Below are 20,761 nucleotides of genomic sequence, written 5' to 3' on the forward strand. Positions count from 1 at the left end.
AGAAATAAAAATTTTAGTTTGTGAATTTATTATGAACATGTACTAATATATATGTGTGTATGTTAGTGAATGCTAATCTAAATAACTATTTAAATGTGAATTGAGTCAAAGTTAATAGACATGCAGCAAAGCTTTACTGCTAAAACTATTTCAAATGGATACTGAAAAAGTAACCAAGACAGCAGTGGTGATGCGTTTTGGATCAATTTTTATGTAAAATGTTTAAAATGTATTACATCTGATATTGATATAATATGCCCATCTTCTTGCTTTAAGCTTAACATTTTCAAATTATACCAGTTTACTAATTATACCAATTAAATATTTCTGATGTTTGCATGTTTTGTAACGGTGTATATAATTTAAAGATGCAATAAATCTGGATATGTTGAGTAAAATAATGTGGACATTAATGGACATTAATTATGAGGATTTGAGTTTTTCTGTGAGTTTATTTTGGTTTCTGTGTCAGCTGAGTCTCCATGTTGTCCTGTCTACCCTTGATTGATCCCAGCTGTGTCTCATTCCCCCCATTACCCTCTGTGTCTTTAATCCCACCTGTGTCTCTTGTTCCTTGTCGGTCCTTGTCTTGTCTACTGTCATCTTTGTTCCCATTTTGAGTACCTTTTACCAGTTGCTACCAAATTCTGGTTTCCTGCCTGTGCTGCCTGGATTTTTGTACTCTTAGTCATTAAGCCATCGTTTTACCTGGGTCTTCCTCACCACTCTACTACAATCATGAGCAATACGCAGAGACTGTAAACCCAAATCAAGATGTTATGCTTTATAAATCTTTAATTAAAAATCATCTTCAAGCCTTGATTGTTTTTTTCCTCCCCCATTATATAAACAATAAAGTCCAGATCAGTTATTTAATATCCTATAAAAAAAAAAAAGTTTGGTTTCTAAGAAAAAAAATCTTGCCAAATTCAAAGAGCGACAGATTTTACAGCAATCATCAAAGTAGCTCAGATTCCCCGACTATCATGTGATCTATGATCATGTCTCAGATTTCAATTGGCTAAAAAAGATCCATGGTAACTTCTGCTTTCAGTTCTCCATTTAAGACAAACGACATGCTATGTCACTGTGTATGTTACAAAACTGCTGTTAAAAATTAGGTAGACTTTTATTTCCTACAACAAATATCCAAGAGCAAGGTTACAATTACATTTTACAGGTAAGTGTTGTTATTCTGCAACTACAATGGTATGTCAAACTGGTTTAAATCTAGTAAGAAATAATACATTGGAACTGAGTAAATAGAGGGGCAAAGATCTTTGGAAAGAAGCAGGATTATTGAACAGGGTTGATGGCAACAGGTATGGTGAGGTAGTGAGATAAAACCTAAATCTAAAAGTTTGAGCCAGGCATTTGCCAGGTCTGACTTTTTCTTTCTGTCTTCTTATACTTCTGAAAAACATTTGTAACTAAAAAGGTCATTTATAGTTTCACTTTGTTGGGTCTCACATTAAGACGGTTAAAACCTTTTAAAACCTCATGTGATTATGTGAATTTGGAATTCACATGATATTTTCTTCACAAGTATAAGATAATACAAGTAAAGATAAAATAAATATGAATATGATGAAAGTCTTCAATATGTGTATCACTCATTTCAGAAAGTGGAAGTCATATAATTTAGATTTATAACACATTGGGCTTGATACATTTTGCATGAATGAAAACAGATGCACACACAAACGTGATCTAGAAAATAACCACCACACAGCAGGTGCAATTTATTTAGCACCTGCTTTCACGAGTATGCAAGACATATGTGGGGTTGCAGAGTAAAATACACCATTTTTACATGTTTTACTGCTGTACTTTGAGGTAATTATTATTATTATTGTTATTATTGTTATTATTTTACCTAAAACTCTGCTTTCAAACTTTTTCTTTCTTTTATGGGAACTTTGATCTCTGACACTCTAAGAAATGAAATGTTCAACTTATTTAACCAAGTTATGTCAACTGGTTCCACTAAGCTAATTAAAATAACGGGTGTTATACCTGTACTTTCAACATAATCATTTAAATAAAGACATAAATTCAGTTGAGTAAATTCAACACTTTAGACTTAAGTTTAGTTCTATTTTTTCACATACTGCAGGTTCTGTGATTTTGTTGACTGAATGTAATATTCTAGTTAAACAAGCTAGTTTAGTGGAACCAGTTGACATAACTGAGTATGTTTAGCATAAAAACGTAATTTTAAGTAGTAATTTGAACATAAAACAGTTATATAAAACAAGCAACATCAGAATTTCATTTCTTAGAGTGAAGTCTCATGATAGCCAGTATAAGATAAAAAACTAATTTGAAAAGGTGATTCACATCACTTTTATAATCAGTTTAAATGAGCCTTCTTAGCACTTAAAGATCTTGTTCGAAAGTAGTTTTGTTCTTATTAAGCTTTACTGATACTGACAAGTTATTTGATTAAGTAATTGATGCTAAATTTATTGTTAGACAACAAAAGTCAGGAACCTAGAGAGACACGGTATATTGTGCTAAGTATATGTTGATTAATTTGTTTCCTCCATAAACAGAATTTCATCAAAATAACAAAAGACAAGATGAAGATTTTTGCTTTGTTTTTCATCTGCCATGTTGTATCTCCAGGTAGTCACATTTTACTTACTTTATTTTTTGACAAAGCAAAATTCATGCTCTAACCCTCAGCTATGTTCAGGTGCTGGTAAAAAAATAGAATATCATGCCAAAGTTGATTTAAATCAGTAATCCCATTCAAAAAGTACAATTTGTATATTCATTCATTACATACCGACTGATATATTTCAAATGTTTGTTTCTTTTAATGTTGACGATTATTACTGACAACTAACAAAAACTCCAAATTCAGTATCTCAGAAAATAGGAATATTGTGAAAAGGTTCAATATTGAAAACCCTTGGTGCAACACACTAATCAGTTAATTAATTCAAAACACCTGCAAAGACTGGTGTTTCGAATTACCCATTCACAAAAATGTTCATTCATAATCTGCTCCTACACACATTCGTAGAGAGCTGAGTTTCTGAGGTCCAAGGTCAGAAGGTCAGCCCAGCCATCTACCAGAAAGTTTTAGGGCATTTCCGACTGCTGTCCAACTTTATGGATATACAGATTTAATTTTCAAACATGACTTGGCACCTGCACACAGTGCCAAAGCAACAGTACCTGGTGTAATTTCCATGGTAACCTTGTTCTTAATTAGCCAGCTAACTCTCCTGACTTTTACCTCCTTAGAAAACCTATGGCGTATTGTCAATACATTAGACCCAACAATTCAAAAGAGCTGAAGGCCACTATCAGAGCAACATGGGGTGTCGCGGCCTTCTAGCTTCCAATACTCCAACTAAGGCCGTGTGTGTGTTTACAGGTGGGTTTTAGATTGAACGCACTTCATCTTCATTTGTTTGCGAAAATAGATTGTTTATTTCTTATAAAATTAGTAACAAAATATCAAAAAATGTCCTACATCTTAACCGAAAACGAAAGTAAACTTAACATGGCGTTTCAAGTAAAAAAGTGCAAAATAAAAGGTCAAATTGCAAGTGAAATGAAATGGTCAAAAAATCATTTACCAACCCTCCCGTACACACCAGACATTTGCAAAACAATGCCTCCACCAAGCACCCGGTGTGTTTTTAATTACCTAAATTAATGGGAGGGGCTAACCAATTACCAACCTAATCAATTCTAATTTACAAATTAATCAGACTTAATTCTAACTTTCCAAAATAAAAAAAAAAAACTAAATTAATAGAACTTACAAGTTGCAAACATTACAAATGGCCACCACATCCCGGCCCCTAATTCATCTAAGTGAATTATAATATCTGCACACGTGGCCATTACCAAATACAAGATCAATATTAACAAGATTTGTTTAAACATCAATTTATGCAGTAGTCCATATTATAATTTTTTGTGGTCTATTCATCTTCTTAGAAAAATCAAAAAGCAAAAACAGTCAATATTTCATGTTTTCCAAGTTCTTCTCTTGTCCATGTGCATGGTCTGTGTATGTATAAAAAAGGTGTATGTAGCAGAATGAGATGTTTAGCATGTCAGTAAATGAGCATCAGTGTAAATGTAGAGCCAGAGGTTCCAGAACTTAGCTCAGTTGGAGACAAACATTCATTGTTGTCTCTACACAGCCTCCAGCAGGAGACATATCTTGTTGATCGGTTTCTCCAGCTCATTTGTTCTCGTCTTGACTCGAACACGTCGAACCAATCCACTTGCATCTGCCATGGTTTCTGTGATGCGTCCAATAGGCCATGAATTTCTTGGTGCAGCCTCGTCGACAACAAGCACCACATCATCAATGGCAAAGTTCCTGCGAGTCTTGTTCCATTTCCGTCGCTCTTGCAACATAGGGAGATATTCTTTCACCCACCGTTTCCAGAACAGGTCCACAATGTACTGGGCCTGCTTCCAACGTCTCCAACTGTACAGGTCCTCCTTTTTGAACAAACCTGGTGGGAGCACAGGCTTACCTTTTAACTGGAGCAAATGATTTGGAGTTAGAGCCTCTAAATCATTAGGATCTTCAGAAGAAGGTGTAATCGGGCGATCATTTAATATAGCCTCCACTTCACAAAAAACTGTGTGCAAGCCTTCATCATCTAGTACTTGTAGGTTTGTGATGGAGCACAGCACTCTCTTTATTTCCTGCACTAGGCGCTCCCATACACCACCATGATGGGCTCCATAAGGTGGGTTGAAAATCCACTTTATGCCATCTTCTGCAAAGCATTTTTGGATTTTACTTTGTTTTAGCTCCAGCAGAGCTTGCTTTAACTCACGGTTTGAGCTGACAAAGTTGGTTCCGTTGTCCGACCTGATTTCCTTGACTTGTCCTCTGCGACAGATGAATCTTCTGATGGCGTTTATGCAGGAATCTGTGTCAAGAGAATGTGCTACCTCCAGGTGAACTGCACGACAGGTTAGACATGTGAAGAGAACTCCATATCTTTTAACAATAGTTCTCCCTCTCTTCACTTCTATCGGTCCAAAGTAATCAACACCAACATAAGTAAATGGTGGAAGATCAGTTGAGAGTCTGTCAACAGGAAGATCTGACATTTTTTGCTCACCTGGCTTTTGTCGTCGTCTTCGACACACCATATAATCTCTTATGATCTTTCTAGCTGCTGAATTAGCATGAGGGATCCAGTACTGTCGTCGAAGAGTAGAAAGCATATGATTTCTTCCTCCGTGTCCAACTTTTTCATGGATGTGTTGAAGAATGAGCTTTGAAACATGGCTTTCTTTAGGCAGTATTGCAGGATGTTTTGTTTCTTCAGGTAATGCTGCTTTGCTCAATCGGCCACCCACTCTCAACACACCATCAGCAACAACAGGATCAAGCTTGTACAGATGACTTGACTTTTTCACTGTACCAGAGCTCAGGGCAGCTATTTCCTCGCCATAATGTTTTTTCTGCACAGAGCTCACTATGGCTTCCTCAGCCTTGAAGAGATCATCAGTTGTGAGCTGAACATTCATCTTATTGTCCTGTTCATTACACATTTTATTTCCACAGTGTGCAGCTAGCAACTTCTTTGTTTGCATCCTCTCTTTTAGTTTCAGGATCCATGCTACACTTCTTTTTAGCTTTGTCCAACTGGAAAAGTACATTAGCAGCTTAGTAGTCAGACACACTTTTTCCAACAAGGTTGCACATGTCATGATCTTGTCTTTAACCTCTGGATCAGTTTCCAAATGGACAGGTCTTTCTTTAATTACTGCTGGCCATTGGATCTCAGGTTTTGTGAGGAATTCCAGCCCACTGATCCAGGTGGAAGACTTTAAAAAAGAGCCAACTTTCATGCCTCGAGATGCTGCATCAGCTGGATTTAACTTTGAGCTGATGTATCTCCATTGAGTAACCTTTGTAAGATCATGAATTATGGACACTCTGTTAGCTACATATGTTTTAAACCTTATCGTTGTGTTTGCAATGTACTGCAGGACGGTTATGCTGTCACACCAGAAGACTGATTCGCTCAGATTGAGTCCAAGTTGCACTGACAGCATTTTGTCCAGACGTACAGCTAACACTGCGGCAGCAAGTTCAAGTCGTGGTATGGTGACTTGTTTTAATGGTGCCACTCTTGCTTTGCCAAAAACAAAGGAAACACACACTTCCTGTTTGTCATTAGATACCCTAAGATAAGACACAACACCAAATCCAGTTTCACTGGCATCACAAAAGTGATGCAGCTGTGCACTTCTTATCTCTCCAAACTCTTTGGGTGTGATGCATCTTCTGACACTAACATTATGCATAAATTCTTTGTACTCTTCAAAAAATAGTTTATCCTTCTGAAATCGTTTTAACAGACATTGCGCCCTCTGCTGGGCCACCTGTTTGTTGTTGGGCATTTTTACTTCAGGATTACGAAAGGGTAACTTTAGGTAATAATGACCGTCTTTAAGCACCGCTGACTTTGACATAATGTCCATGAACTGTTTGTCTTCTACAGACATTTCAGCATGCTCATTGCACTGGTGCTCTACAAAATCTTGGTTATACTGACTGACCAGCATTTCTTCCAAATTACTTATAGAAATACGGTTCACCTGAATAGAACCAGCAACGTGTCCATTTTCTTCACTAACCTGGCTGAGCGGACCATTAACAACCCAACCAAGGCGTGTTAGCACAGCATAAGGCCCACTACCTTCACTGTTAACTATTTTCCAAGGTTCCAATGCTTTGGGAGAATTTACACCAATGAGCAGCCCAATGCCAGCATCTATTGGTGTCAACTCAACACCTCTTAGATAAGACCATTTTCTTAAGTCTTCCTCTTTAGGGATATTTTCTTTAGTGACAGGAATGGATTGTTGAGTATATACATCAGGCAACTTCAAGTAATCATTTTCTTTTAAAGCAGCTACTTCCAAACCAGATAATTTATAGCTACTTACTTGCTTTTCCTGACCCATGGTTTTTAGCATGATTTTCACTTTCTTTCCAGACGCATTTAACTGCATCATCAAAGCCTCTGTACAAAATGTTGCAGAGCTGCCTGGATCTAGAAAGGCATAAGTCTCTACAATCTTTGTCCCCTTTTCCAACTTTACTTTTACTGGGACAACTGACAGAGCACACTCTTTAGACCCGGCCCCAGTGTAGCTACCAACATTTAAAGATACAAGAGCACTTGAGACTGGTGACTCTTCACCCTCGGCCTCAACTGTTTGACGTTGCTGCTCTGCCGGTTCAATGTGCAGAACCGTAGGGTGACTTTTACTACAGGTGAGGCATGTTAGACGCTGTGGACAGTTTTTACTCATATGCCCCTTCTGTAAGCATCCAAAGCATATACCTTTACTTTTAATGAAAATCACCTTTTCTTTGTTGGTTTTCCTCTTAAAGGAGTCACATTTTTCTAAGCAATGACTTCTAAGACAGAATAAGCACAAAGTTTTAGTCAACTTTACATCTTCATGATTAAACTGGACCTGTCTGTCATTGTTCTGTTTAGAAACTACAGCAACAGAAGTGGCAAAACTGCTGCTTCTAGTTTTAAAAGGAACCTTTGATGGTTTTAAAGCCATCTTTTCTTTTGTAGTTTGACCTTCTCCAAAAACAGGATCTAATGCAGCTTTTGTTTGTTTTTCCAAAAAGTCAAGAAGATCTTTAAACTTTATTCTACGATCGTACTTTTCTGCTATGTCAACCACAATAAGTCGCCATTTGTCACGAAGTCTAAAAGGTAACTTTGAAACAAGAATCCTCATATTGGTTGAGTTTTCAAGCTCATCAATAAACCCAGCTTCATCCATTGTGTTGAAACAACTTCTTAGAAATAATGTATAAGCTCTTAAAGCAGTGGCATCATCAGACTTTAAAACTGACCAATTCAGAGCTTTGTCTATAAATGCAGATGTTATTTTTGCTCTGTTACCAAAGTTCCACTCAAGCTGTTTTTTAGCCTCTACATAAGCAGTTTGTGGACTCATGTGCATACAACTTCTCACTAAAGTTCTTGGCTGTCCTGAGGTAAACTGTTCCAAGTAGTAAAGCCTGTCCTGCATGTTATCCGTCTTAGTTTCTATTCCTTGCTCAAAAGCCTTAAGAAAGGACCTAAAATGTAAAGAGTCTCCACTAAAAACAGGGATTTCTACAGATGGCAGGAGTGACAGTCTTTGCTGTTTTACAAGCATTTCAGTGATTTCATTCTGCTTCTTCATGATCTCTGTTAAAGCACTACTGTGAACATCAACCTGAGATATTTGTCTTGGGCTTTCCCCTTCCGGTTTCACTTTTAATGTTTCATTAATAGATGTCTCTTGGGGCATTTGCAAAGGTGCAAGAGTTGTTGATCGCTTCTGTGTTCTTGGAGCCTTTTGAGCTGTAGCAGCGGGTATGAACTCAGATGCTGCGAAATCTGATGTTTCCCGACTTGCGACGTCAGCGCTGGAACTTTTCTGTTCTTGCGCAGAGTTGTATATTTTCATCTTTGCATCCGCCTTCACCAGCTTGGTCCTCAAAGCCAATGCTTCTTTTCTTGCTTTTAACTGGAGTTCTTCCAGCTCGAGCGCGTGTTTTTCTTGCAGCGCATCCGCCTCCGCTTTCAGAGCGGCTCTTTCCACCTCGGCTTCCTTCAGCGCCATTGAAGCCGCACGAGAGCTCGTGCTCCGAGCACTAGAGGCTTTACTCACTATACTGGGCGTCGTGCTGGTTGTCTTGCTCGCTGGTTTAGCTGCGGACCCAGATGGCCTTTCAAAGTCTTTGCTGATCGTCTGTGAGACGCTGTCATCCGGCTCAACGTCACGGTCATGAGATGCCGCCTTTGATTCAACTTTAAATGCTGAACATACTTCGCTCTTCTGCGCATCAGGATCGCCATTCATCCAAACTTCTACCTCATCCAGGAACTCTTTAAAACTGATCAACTTTGGTTCATACCAATCGCAGTGATCGGTTTCTTTTTCATCAACGTTCAGAAGTCTTTGAACTGAAGATTGCAAGTCCATAAACTCTGCTAAATAATTATTGAAAGTTTTCATATGCTCATCTATGGAGGGTTTTAACTCTCCAGCATCAATTAAAGCATGAATGTCATTTCTTTTTCTTGTCAGAACGCCGAGTTTGGCTCTGCGTCTTTTAATTAAATTAAAGAGTTCTCTTTCCTTTTCAAATCCTTCATCTTGTTCATCCATTTTCAACACAAACTTCGATTCTCTAAATCCAAAAGATAATTGTCCAAAACAAACTTTTCAATTTGCAGCTCAACGTCTGCTTTCTCCAACAAAGTATCGCATTTACTCACGAACTTTGTGCGTCTTTTCCAAGTCCATTCCATGAAGTTTCAGTCGCCAAGTGCGATCATCCAATCTTCCAAGCTTTTTCAATATCCAAACCTTCCAAAAATGTTCCAAAAAATGATTTTTTGACTTAAATGTCGCGGCCTTCTAGCTTCCAATACTCCAACTAAGGCCGTGTGTGTGTTAACAGGTGGGTTTTAGATTGAACGCACTTCATCTTCATTTGTTTGCGAAAATAGATTGTTTATTTCTTATAAAATTAGTAACAAAATATCAAAAAATGTCCTACATCTTAACCGAAAACGAAAGTAAACTTAACATGGCGTTTCAAGTAAAAAAGTGCAAAATAAAAGGTCAAATTGCAAGTGAAATGAAATGGTCAAAAAATCATTTACCAACCCTCCCGTACACACCAGACATTTGCAAAACAATGCCTCCACCAAGCACCCGGTGTGTTTTTAATTACCTAAATTAATGGGAGGGGCTAACCAATTACCAACCTAATCAATTCTAATTTACAAATTAATCAGACTTAATTCTAACTTTCCAAAATAAAAAAAAAAAAACTAAATTAATAGAACTTACAAGTTGCAAACATTACAAATGGCCACCACATGGGGTGTAACAACACCTGAGCAGCGCCACACACTGATCGATTCCATGCCACGCCGCATTGCTACAGTAATCTGGGCAAAACGAGCCCCAACTAAGACCTGAGAGCTGTACATGCTCATACTTCTCATATTCATACATTTCAGTTGGCCAACATTTCTAAAAATCCGTTTTTGTATTGGTCTGAAGTAATATTAGAATTTTCTGAGATATTGAATTTGGGGATTTTATTAGTTGTGAGTTATAATCATCAACATTAAAAGAAGAAAGCATTTGAAATATATCAATCTGTTCATGATTGATGAGCACCTGTAGTTGTATTCCAGCCATATTTGGACACATAAGAGAAATCCCTTTACATTTGTGAATCAAAAGATTATTATTAAGAAATATATATATATATATATATATATATATATATATATATATATATATATATATATATATATAGAGAGAGAGAGAGAGAGAGGTAATTATAGTAAATTAGTAATTGGAACTTAAAAGTGAACAAAGCCTAATTTAATTGTATGTCTTTCCTACAGCACAACACCTTATAAGTAGCATCATTTTTGCCATCTCAGGAGCTCCAGACATTCCTGAGTTTGTAACGGTTGGAATAGTTGATGACATTCCAGTTGGTTATTGTGACAGCAACCAAATGCAACTCGAACCAAGAACCACTTGGATGAAGAATGTGTTCAGACAACATCCTAACCATCAATCGTGGTTAAGTAAAAAGTGCAAAAAAAACAAAAATGAATTTATCTCCACTGTTACAAGTTTGATGGAGCGTTTTAATCATTCTGAAGGTAAGTGATGTCTTTGTTAAATGGTTCAATATATTTACAGTAGACATTTTAGGTTTTGGTAATTAAACTCTGCTTTGAATTTTAAAATGTGTATTTGCTGTTCAATCTACTATCAATATGACAGATTTGTAACCTGAATATGATTCCTTTGTTTTAAATAAAATAATTATATTTTTTAATTATTCTCTTTTACCTATCTCAGGTGTTCACATTTTTCAAAGAACTATTGGATGTTCTTGGGATGATAATTCTGAAACCATTAGCGCTTTTGTTCAGTTTGGTTACGATGGTGAAGACTTAATAAGTTTTGATCTTGACACCCTGACATGGATAAGCCCAATACCTCATACTGTTATCACCAAGCTCAACTGGGACACAAATGGACGGGAAAAATTTTTTTGGACAAATATTTTTATAGATGACTGCAGATATTTATTTAATTTGTATTTGGGTCATAAAAACAGCTCGCTACAGACTCCAGGTAAGCTTACACACACTCCACTAGGTTAGCAGATATGACTTCCTTATTTCACTTTTCATGGTACTGTCACAAGAGCAATAAGGAAATCTTATTTAAAGCATAAATGCAACCATTATTGCATTCATTGCCTCCCCTCAGGTTAGGGAACTGGTGCGCTTCACTACAGCCAATGAGCAAGAGGCAGGTTACTCCCTGGGAAGGTCACCAATCCTTCACAGGGTCATATGACAATAACAACCATACACTGTGAAATAGTAGTATATTAATATAATAAACACATTTGCTATGTTTAAAATATTTGCATCATCAACATACACATTCCAGCGGCTTATTGCAGCTGTCAACAGCTGCGCTTCGCTTGGTGGATTCTTTGTGTGATGTATATCTGCTGTTTTGTGTCATACTTGAGGATCGTAGAAAGGAGAGTTGCCTTTATTAAGGGGGAACTAAACCTAGTCAGACAAAAAGGAACAACTTCAGATCAATTTTACAAAAAACTAAAAGGAAATACAATGACAAGGTGGAAAATCAGTTCTTTACTGGTAATGCTAGGGTGGCATGGAAAGGGTTAATTGTCATGATGAGCAGAGTAAGGGAAGAAATAGGGATCACAACATTTAGATCCTTTTGCCAACAACCTGAGTACGTTTTATAAGTCACCCAATTTCACATGTCATGAGAAATGTCATGAGTAATACCAAAGGCCATTCTTTAATTATCCTACCTGAAGCAAAGTTAAACTCAACAAAGCACCTGGACCTCATGGTTGATAAAGAGAAGAGGTGCATTGGTTGCTAGACTGACTGATAAATACAATCAGAAAACATTTGCAGCTTCAAAGTGTTATTCCAGGTTATTGTTTATTGATTGTAGTTCAGCTTTTAATTGCACAAACTGATCAAAAGGATTTGCGATATTGATATTAATAGCAACATCCTTCACTGTCTGCAGGAGTTTTAAACAGATCAGCCAGTGCAATGTGGCGACATCACTTGATTTTGTGTTATGCATAACATTTTATCTTGATGTTTTATTGTTCTTAAATTATTTTATGTTGTTAAATACCCATTTGGGGAAATACATGACTTAGGATGCAAATGTTATAGTCCTTGTACTTGAGACCTGTTTCCATTCAAATAATCAATAAAGTAAAACAAATAGTTGGTTTTCCAGCTAAACGTTTCAGGTGATAAGTTTTGCTGATGTCATGTTTTGTCTGGAACTTACATGTTATCTCTGTAAATGCATGTTGTTCTGATATATATTCCAGTTTTCATTTACCATCCTAAAACATGGACATTAGGTTCAGTGATGATTTTTTTAAACTTAGCTGTACAGGTTTGTGTATGAATAAGCAGTTACATAAAATGAATGCATGGATTAATATTTTGTTGCAGGCATATTAGTAGTAGTGGAGCAAAATTTCTATATTAAACATTTTACATTTAAAAATGATCACCAATCCTGGAACACTTGGATAATACTTGTGTTAAAAGTTGTCTTTGCTTCTCCTTCCAGTTTTACCCTCAGTGTTTCTCCTCCAGAAAACACCTGCCTCTCCTGTCAGCTGCCATGCAACAGGTTTCTATCCTAATAAAGCTGTCATATTCTGGAGTAGAGATGGAGAAAAGATACATGAGAATGTTGACCCCTTTGAGTTTCTCCCCAACAATGATGGGACATTTCAAATGACTGTCAACCTGAATGTTTCGTCATTCAAGAGTGAAGACTGGAGTAGGTTTAACTGCATTTTTCAGTTTTCCAATTTTCAGGAAAACATAAGCGTCGCACTGGATAAAGCCATTATCAAGACAAATTATGGTAAGACAGAGATTTAAATATGCATACAAGTGTTTCATGTTTGTGTTGGCTAACTGTGATTTAGATTTATTTTACAAATTTTGACAAAGTTTTTAATTAATCAAAGGTAAACACACTAGACTTGCATCCCTATCAGGTTAGATAAATACAAATCATAAATATCACAGGTCTTAAATAAAGGCCAAGGATCTAAAAGAACACATGGAAAGTTACAGGCAGGCAAGTGAAAAAGGAACAAAGTTTTAACTATAAACAAACTAAGAAAAACTGCACACATAAGCAATTCAAAGGCATAGGGAGCAAATGAAGAACCAAAACTTAACAGACAGACAGAAATAACTGAAAACTAAAAGGAAAACAAGATATTTTGACTGCTTATAAATTAGATTAGAAAAAAAACTAAAATTCAAGGTGTACTTATTTGCAACACCACCAAGTGTGCGGGAAAATAAAATGATGACGCCTCAAAACATTTCATAGACATGAAAAGCTAAACAGGATGTAATTAAACTGTAAAAAATAGAAACTGGCATCAGATTGAAACCAGATTGAGCCAATGCTAAAAGATTAGATAAATAATCACAGCAAAATAGTTGTGTAAACCCTTAAACCATGACAACCTTCAAACTGTCCAGCTCATCATGGAGACTTTCAAGGAGTTTACAAGCCAGAAATAACACATCTGCAATTAAAATGACTGAACCCCCGATGCAAATTGTTAGAAATCAGAATATGTCACTCACAACGGATCTACTGATGATCTCCATTATGGATGAATATCACAGCAACTGTTCACTAATTTAATGACAAATGGGATCTGAAGGTCAGGGACCTGTGTACGTCTGGTATGCCAGGGAGAAATACCTTTTCTGGTGTAGGTCATCTCTATCATAATCAGTGAAGTAAGAGGCTACATTTCACCTAACCATGGGAATATGTAAAATGTTTCCAAATGATCTGGGTCATACAATCTCTACACTCAACACTCCACATGTTTGAGGTGAATTACTGCTGAAGCAACTAATGATCAACAATCACATTTCCAAAATCAATATTAAAAATTAATTAGAAAACTGTTTTCCTTTCCTTTTTTTGTTTTGTAGTTTCAGCAGGTGGCTTCTTAAGGATATTTGTGGTACCTGTCACTGGAGCTTCTTTTCTTCTGGCGCTTTCTGTATTTTGGACTAAAATAAGGAAATGGTAAATTACATGTTTGTTTATCCTATAGCATAACTACAGTTATAATTATCTCATATTTATGATAGTAAAGCAACAGTGAAATAACATCTTTGTTCAGATTTTCAGAGATGCTAGTTTATGTAAAATAATGCATTTATTTAGTGCCAGGGTTTTATTTTATGAAATTAAAATTAACTGCACAATTAGTAAACTTTAATTTGTAACATTTTGAGTCCTTAATATTTGATTGCCACTGTATTCTCTCTCTCTCTCTCTCTCTCTCTCTCTCTCTCTCTCTCTCTCTCTCTCTCTCTCTCTCTCTCTCTCTCACGTAGGTTGTGTGAAAGACAACAGACTGCTTGACGACAAGAATAAGTGGACTTTGGCAATGCTGGAGTTAATAATGAAAAAAGGCTGTATCAAAGAAAACTACTTGATGTAACCAAATAGGTTAAAAGCATATTCAAGAAATGCCCTTTGAGCATCATTGCAGGGAATTTATATATACACACTGCTCAAAAAAATAAAGGGGACACTTAAACAACACAATATAACTCCAAGTAAATCAAACTTCTGTGAAATTAAAGTGTCCACTTAGGAAGCTAGGAAGCAACACTGATTGACAACGGGGACCCTCGTCGGGTCAATCAGTGTTGCTTCCTAAGTGATTGATTGATTGATTGATTGATTGATTGATTGATTGATTGATTGATTGATTGATTGATTGATTGATTGATTGATTGAAAAAGACTGAAAACAAAGAATCAAAAGAGCTCCGTGAAAAAGGGGAGTTTTAAAGTCAGCACTCAGCTTTCAGAGAAGCAATCAACTAACTGCAGTGCATTCTGGGTAAAAGTGGCAGACAAGTTTGTAGTTCCCATCTGATTGAACAATTCCAGCTCTTTCCAGGGCTCAGAAGTGAGCATAAAAGCTGAACCAAACTTCATGTCAGAAAATTGAGTTGTGAAATAAAGAAATAAAAAAGGAAATAAAAGAATGTGATGGAAAAAGGGACTCCACAATCAAAATTCCAATCTTCAGAATAAGATACAAGCAATAATCCTGCATCCAGTGAAAGTGAGCTGAAGAAATAAAATAAAACATGACCATCCTTCTTATCCCTTTCAAAGAAAGTAAAGCAAGTAATTAAACTGTATGTAAAGCTCAGTTTGATTAACCATCTGTAACAACAATAAAGAGATTTGGTAAAATACAATGGGCATCGAGGTAAGGTCAGTGTCTGGCATAAAACAAGTTCCTGCAAGGAGGAGCCATAATGTTAAATTCCCACCACACTTTCTCACAAACTAAAACATGACAAAAACAATATTATATCAGAACTAGCATGACCTCGATTAAACATATTTCAATAATATGCAAAAGAAAACCATATCAACATATTTTATAAAATGCATAAATATATGCAAATCCAAATGTATGTCAGTTATGACATCACTCTCTCTGTGATGTCATAATATCATTCTCTTTTGTTATGACATCATAAAACTGTCTCTAAATACTTGAACTTTCCCAAGATCTTTCATTCGAGCACTGGAGAAAGACTTGAGGAGACTTTTAACATGGACAACAACCTGAGAGACCAAATTGAGGAATTCTACATGAGGATTCAAAGGAGGAGGGTAAGAGATATGACCTCAGAGGAGTTGCTAGGAGAAATAGCGGAATTGATGAAGACTATTAAAAGGTCTTACAATTTAAATGAGTCGGATGAAGAGGAAATTGGGGAAGCGATTCTTCACAATCTGAATCGAGAAGTGCCGCAGCAGCAGCGTGCAAGCTGGAGTATGTGGAGCTTCTTGACTGATTGTGGAGAGTCCTTTATGAACGGATTGGGTTTTGGCCTGGGTTTTGGGGCAGCTGCAGGCATAGTTGTGATTGTATGTTCAAAACTTCTATCCTAAACTGTTCTGTCTTCTTTTGAATCTGGATGGTGCTTGAGGGAGGGGTCCCCGTCGACCTGATCTTCAGCTGCAGAACCTGGCTCTTGGGACGTGGAATGTCTCCTCTCTGGGAGAGATTGGGAGAGGGGTTCCTGCCTCAAGTGGAGGAGTTTAAGTGTCTGGACATCTTGTTCACAAATGAGGGAAAAAGGGAGCAGGCGATCGACAGGCGGATTGGGGCAGTGTCTGCTGTGAAGCAGGCGCTGTACCGGTCTGTAGTGGTGAAGAGAGAGCAGTCAAACAGAGACAGCTCTCGATTTACCAGTCGATCTACGTTCCCACCTCATCTTTGGTCATGAGCTTTGGGTCATGACCAAACGAACAAGATCACGGATACAAGCGGCCGAAATGGGTTTCCTCTGCAGGGTGTCTGGACTCTCCCTTAGAAATAGGGTGAGAAGCTCCAACATCCGGGAGCGACTCAGAGTAGAGCCGCTGCTTCTCCAAGTTGAGAGGACCCAGTTGAGGAGGCTCGGGCATCTGGTAAGGATGCCTCCTGGACGCCTCCCTGATGAGGTGTTGTGGGCACGTCCCACCGGGAGGAGGTCCCAAGGAAGACCCAGGACACGCTGGAGGGACTATGTCTCTTGGCTGGCCTGGGAACGCCTTGGGATTCCCCCCGAGGAGCTGGAAGAAGTGGCTGGGGAGAGGGAAGTCTGGACCTCCTTTCTGAAGCTGTTACCCCATGACCCAGAAACAGCAGAGGAAAATGGACGGTTGGACAGAAGTTTTTGTTATCATGCAGTTTCTAAGGGTTCGGCATGTAAGAGGATGAGGAGGTTCTAAATACAAATTTTCCGGATGGTTTGTCACTTTCATTGTTTTGCATGACCTGTGGAGGGTCAAAGGTCAAGTTTCATTCACCTATTAGTTGTTTTCTCTGATTAACTTACCTGGGCATTATATTGTTTCTTCGGTGGAAACTGAATTCTAATTAAGTATTAAGTTTACATGTTGTCCCTGTGTATTATGGGTTCTCTCCGGGTACTCCGGCTTCATCCCATAGTCCAAAAGCATGACTGTCAAGTTAATTGGCCTCTCCAAATTCTCCCTAGGTGTGTGTGTGTGTGTGTGTGCATGGTTGTTTGTCCTGTGACTTTCAGCTGCCCCCATCCTGGCCTCTCTTTGATCCGCCATCCCTTTCTTCCCACCACTGACTCTCATCAGCCCTGCTGATCTCCTCGTGGACTCCTCTGACTATCTATCTATCTATCTATCTATCTATCTATCTATCTATCTATCTATCTATCTATCTATCTATCTATCTATCTATCTATCTATCTATCTATCCATCCATCCATCCATCCATCCATCCATCCATCCATCCATCCATCCATCCATCCATCCATCCATCCATCCATCCATCCATCCATCCATCCATCCACTAAACATATATATATTTATAATAATTATAATATATCTGACATATATGTGTATTTATTATTAGTAGTAGTATTATCATTATATATATATATATATATATATATATATATATACAGGCTTCCCTCTCCCCAGCCACTTGGTTTTATTTATCCCTATATTCTGCGAAAGCGATATGAAACTCCAGATTCTTAGGATTAAGATTCACATAAGCCGTGTTATAGACGGAGACGGAACTTTTTTAGTTGTTCTATCAGTGTCTGTCCTGCAGAGGGCAGAGTTAACCTTTTGTTTTCTGGGCTTCACACTTTCAAATTCTTCTCCATTTTTCTTTTTTTCATTAAAAAACATACTAAATTGAATACATTATGAATTAAAATAAATACAAGATTACTGCATATTTAGTTTTATTAAAACAAATTATTTATTAGTATATTCATCATTTGCAACTACTGTGGTTGTTGTAAAATGTAGATATGTAACTGTTGATTTGCATGGTACTAATTAGGCAAAAACAATATTTAACAGTTCTATAAGAGCATGTTTACCTGAATACATATATGTAAAATGTATGTAATAAGACACAACATGGATAAGCATTTGAATAAAGGCAACGGTGGACAGTAGTGAAGTACATTTACTTGAGTGCTGTACTGAAGTATACAGGACAAAATGACATAATTGAATATTCAAGAGTGACAGCAATAGCATGGTTTTATACACTTCAGTTCTGGACATTGACATAGAAGCAAAAAGAAGATATATTCTGTCACACAAAAACTTTTGTCTTCTAGTTCGGAGTCTAAGTTTTTATACTGTAATGGGACAAATAGAGTGTGCATTTTTTAAATAGACAAGATATTCTTTATAAGTAGTTTAATATAAATGCAATAATTTGGAATTTTATTATGTCTTCTATTTTGTCTCTGCCTGTCAGTGGTCTTTTTAGTCCTGCACAGCTTATAAACCGTAATATGCAACCAAAGACTTGACAATGATGAAAGTTTCATGACACATAGTAAGGGACATGAGATACTTTACTTCATAAGGAAATAAATTATCTGTCCTGCATTCCCCAAAATGGGGGCTGGAAAGGTCAGGTAAGGTAATTTCTGGGTTGGGTACAAACCTCAAGGAAGTAAAATCTAAATGGTACTTTCCAATGGCTTTAAAACATACTTCATGGGTATTTTTATACACCTACCTATGACTTTTGGCTAAGGCCATGTGGACAAACAATACAGGTACGGTTCTACTGTGACAGAAAAAACCAGAAGAGACACTCGCTAACGAACGAGGACATGAGACACAGGTGGCATTAAATAGACAGAGGGGGAGACCCACTGGACACAGAAACCAAAAATAAACACACAGAAATACTCAAATCCTTACACTTTTATTTTCAGCTGCATTTGAAGCGTTCTATTACATTTTCTCTTTAAAGAGAAATAGTACGTCAAATCACCTGTAAAATCCCATTTTGGACTTTTTTTCCTTCTCTCTGTGAAACCCTGTTCACAGAGGTTTTTCACATTCTTGCGCTGTGTAGTATTTCCAATAAAACATACACACACTGCATATTATTAAAATTGTATTTTATATTCTTTCACAGTTGCTGTTGTCCAATTTCAAATGAACCTAAACGTTATTATTAAAAGAGGGATTTCTTTCAAAAGACATAACTTTTTTACATAATTATATTTCATGTTGACCGAAAGAACGAGATCACGAATACAAGCGGCCGAAATGGGTTTCCTCCGCAGGGTTGCTGGGCTCTCCCTTAGAGATGGCGTGAGAAGCTCGGTCATCCGGAAGGGACTCGGAGTAGAGCCGCTGCTCCTCCATGTCGAGAGGAGCCAGTTGAGGCTCGGGCATCTGGTCAGGATGCCTCCTGGACGCCTCCCTGGTGAGATGTTCCGGGCACGTCCCACCGGGAGGAGGCCTCGGGGAAGACCCAGGACACGCTGGAGGGACTATGTCTCTCGGCTGGCCTCGGAACGCTTTGAGATTCCTGGAGGAGCTGGAAGAAGTGGCTGGGGAGAGGGAAGTCTGGGCCTCCCTTCTGAAGCTGCTGCCCCCGCGACCCGACCCCGAAGCGGAAGAAAATGAATGGACGGATGGACGGATGGACGGATGGACGGATGGACGGACGGACGGACAATATCAGCTTGATTTTGTTGTTGGCCTTACCATCCAAACTTAAGACAGAAAAACACATTGGGTCTTTAAAGATCAGTAAGAACTTTGTAACTAAGAGGGAAAAAAATAAAAATAAAAAAAATAAACCTTTTGATATTAGCTATATAAGATACCTACATCCAGATCAAAGCCACTGTAAGTCATTATTGAGATTTTTCTTTTACAAAAAATCTGACAAATATCTGATAAAGATAATATAAAATTTTATAGACAGATTTGTTGGCACCCCTAAAAAGACTCATCTTTGAATTATACTGCAGTCAAACATATTGGAGTGTCTAATTGAATTTTTACATTTTTATTTATAGTAAGAGAGGCTGGGGAAGTATTTGCAACCTATTGATGCTATAAATACTCTGTTACTTATAACAATATAATTAACAGTGTATGGTCTGTCCCTCTAAATGTATTTATTTATCTAATTTTATTTTTGTGTTTTTTACTTTCTAACCAAGTTTTTGATTTTCAATGTAATTTCTGTATCTGCTTTAATGCTTTATTATGTCCAAGACAACATTCATATACATATACCACAGCATGCTTATAAGTATATGAACTGTTTGAAATAACATTTATCATAACACTTATCAAATAAATTAATGTTATTTATATTCTGTTTTTACATCCATCCAACTAACAGATTGAAGACAGATTATTTTTGATATGACTTTAATAAACCTTCAGCCAGACAATGTGGGAACTTCTCTATTTTGACTTGTCAGTTTGGTGACACTTGCATTATTTGGCTCATCGAACTTGTAATAGCTGTAATCTATCACATTCAGATTCCTGGAAGTAGAGCCAACTTGGTGGGTTTTTGGGGTGTTTGACTGAGAAACTATCACTTCATCCAAAGCATATTTTTTCAGACAAAATTTTGATTCGGTGTAAATCCATCAGCAATCCCAAAGCTTGGTAGAGCCCCAATATGAATAGAAAAGTCCCCAAGAAAATTAAGAACATTGTGAATAGAAAAAAATCCCCTCTCAGTGTAAACCCATCAGCATTGACTCAGCTCTCTC

The 20,761-nt window shown here is 37.3% G+C and overlaps 1 protein-coding gene across 2 annotated transcripts; it reads left to right on the top strand.

Moving 5' to 3' along the window:
• The first annotated feature begins 1,071 nt into the window (after positions 1 to 1,071).
• LOC103472880 (major histocompatibility complex class I-related protein 1-like) lies at positions 1,072 to 14,738 on the top strand. 2 transcript variants are annotated; one of them, XM_081612810.1, is made up of 7 exons: positions 1,072 to 1,180; positions 2,556 to 2,628; positions 10,452 to 10,718; positions 10,921 to 11,199; positions 12,718 to 13,020; positions 14,124 to 14,220; positions 14,535 to 14,738. In XM_081612810.1, exons 2-7 carry the CDS (start codon positions 2,583 to 2,585, stop codon positions 14,560 to 14,562), a joined length of 1,020 nt encoding a protein of 339 aa, XP_081468936.1. In that variant the 5' UTR covers positions 1,072 to 1,180; positions 2,556 to 2,582; the 3' UTR covers positions 14,563 to 14,738. The 2 variants fall into 2 exon arrangements, with proteins under 2 accessions (XP_081468936.1, XP_081468937.1); XM_081612811.1 differs by lacking the exon at positions 2,556 to 2,628 and having other exon boundaries at positions 14,535 to 14,737.
• The last annotated feature ends 6,023 nt before the right edge of the window (positions 14,739 to 20,761 follow it).

This window comes from Poecilia reticulata, chromosome 11 (genome assembly GCF_904066995.2).
Source record: "Poecilia reticulata chromosome 11, P_reticulata-male-v2, whole genome shotgun sequence".
In the NCBI taxonomy this organism is placed as follows: Eukaryota; Metazoa; Chordata; class Actinopteri; order Cyprinodontiformes; family Poeciliidae; genus Poecilia; species Poecilia reticulata.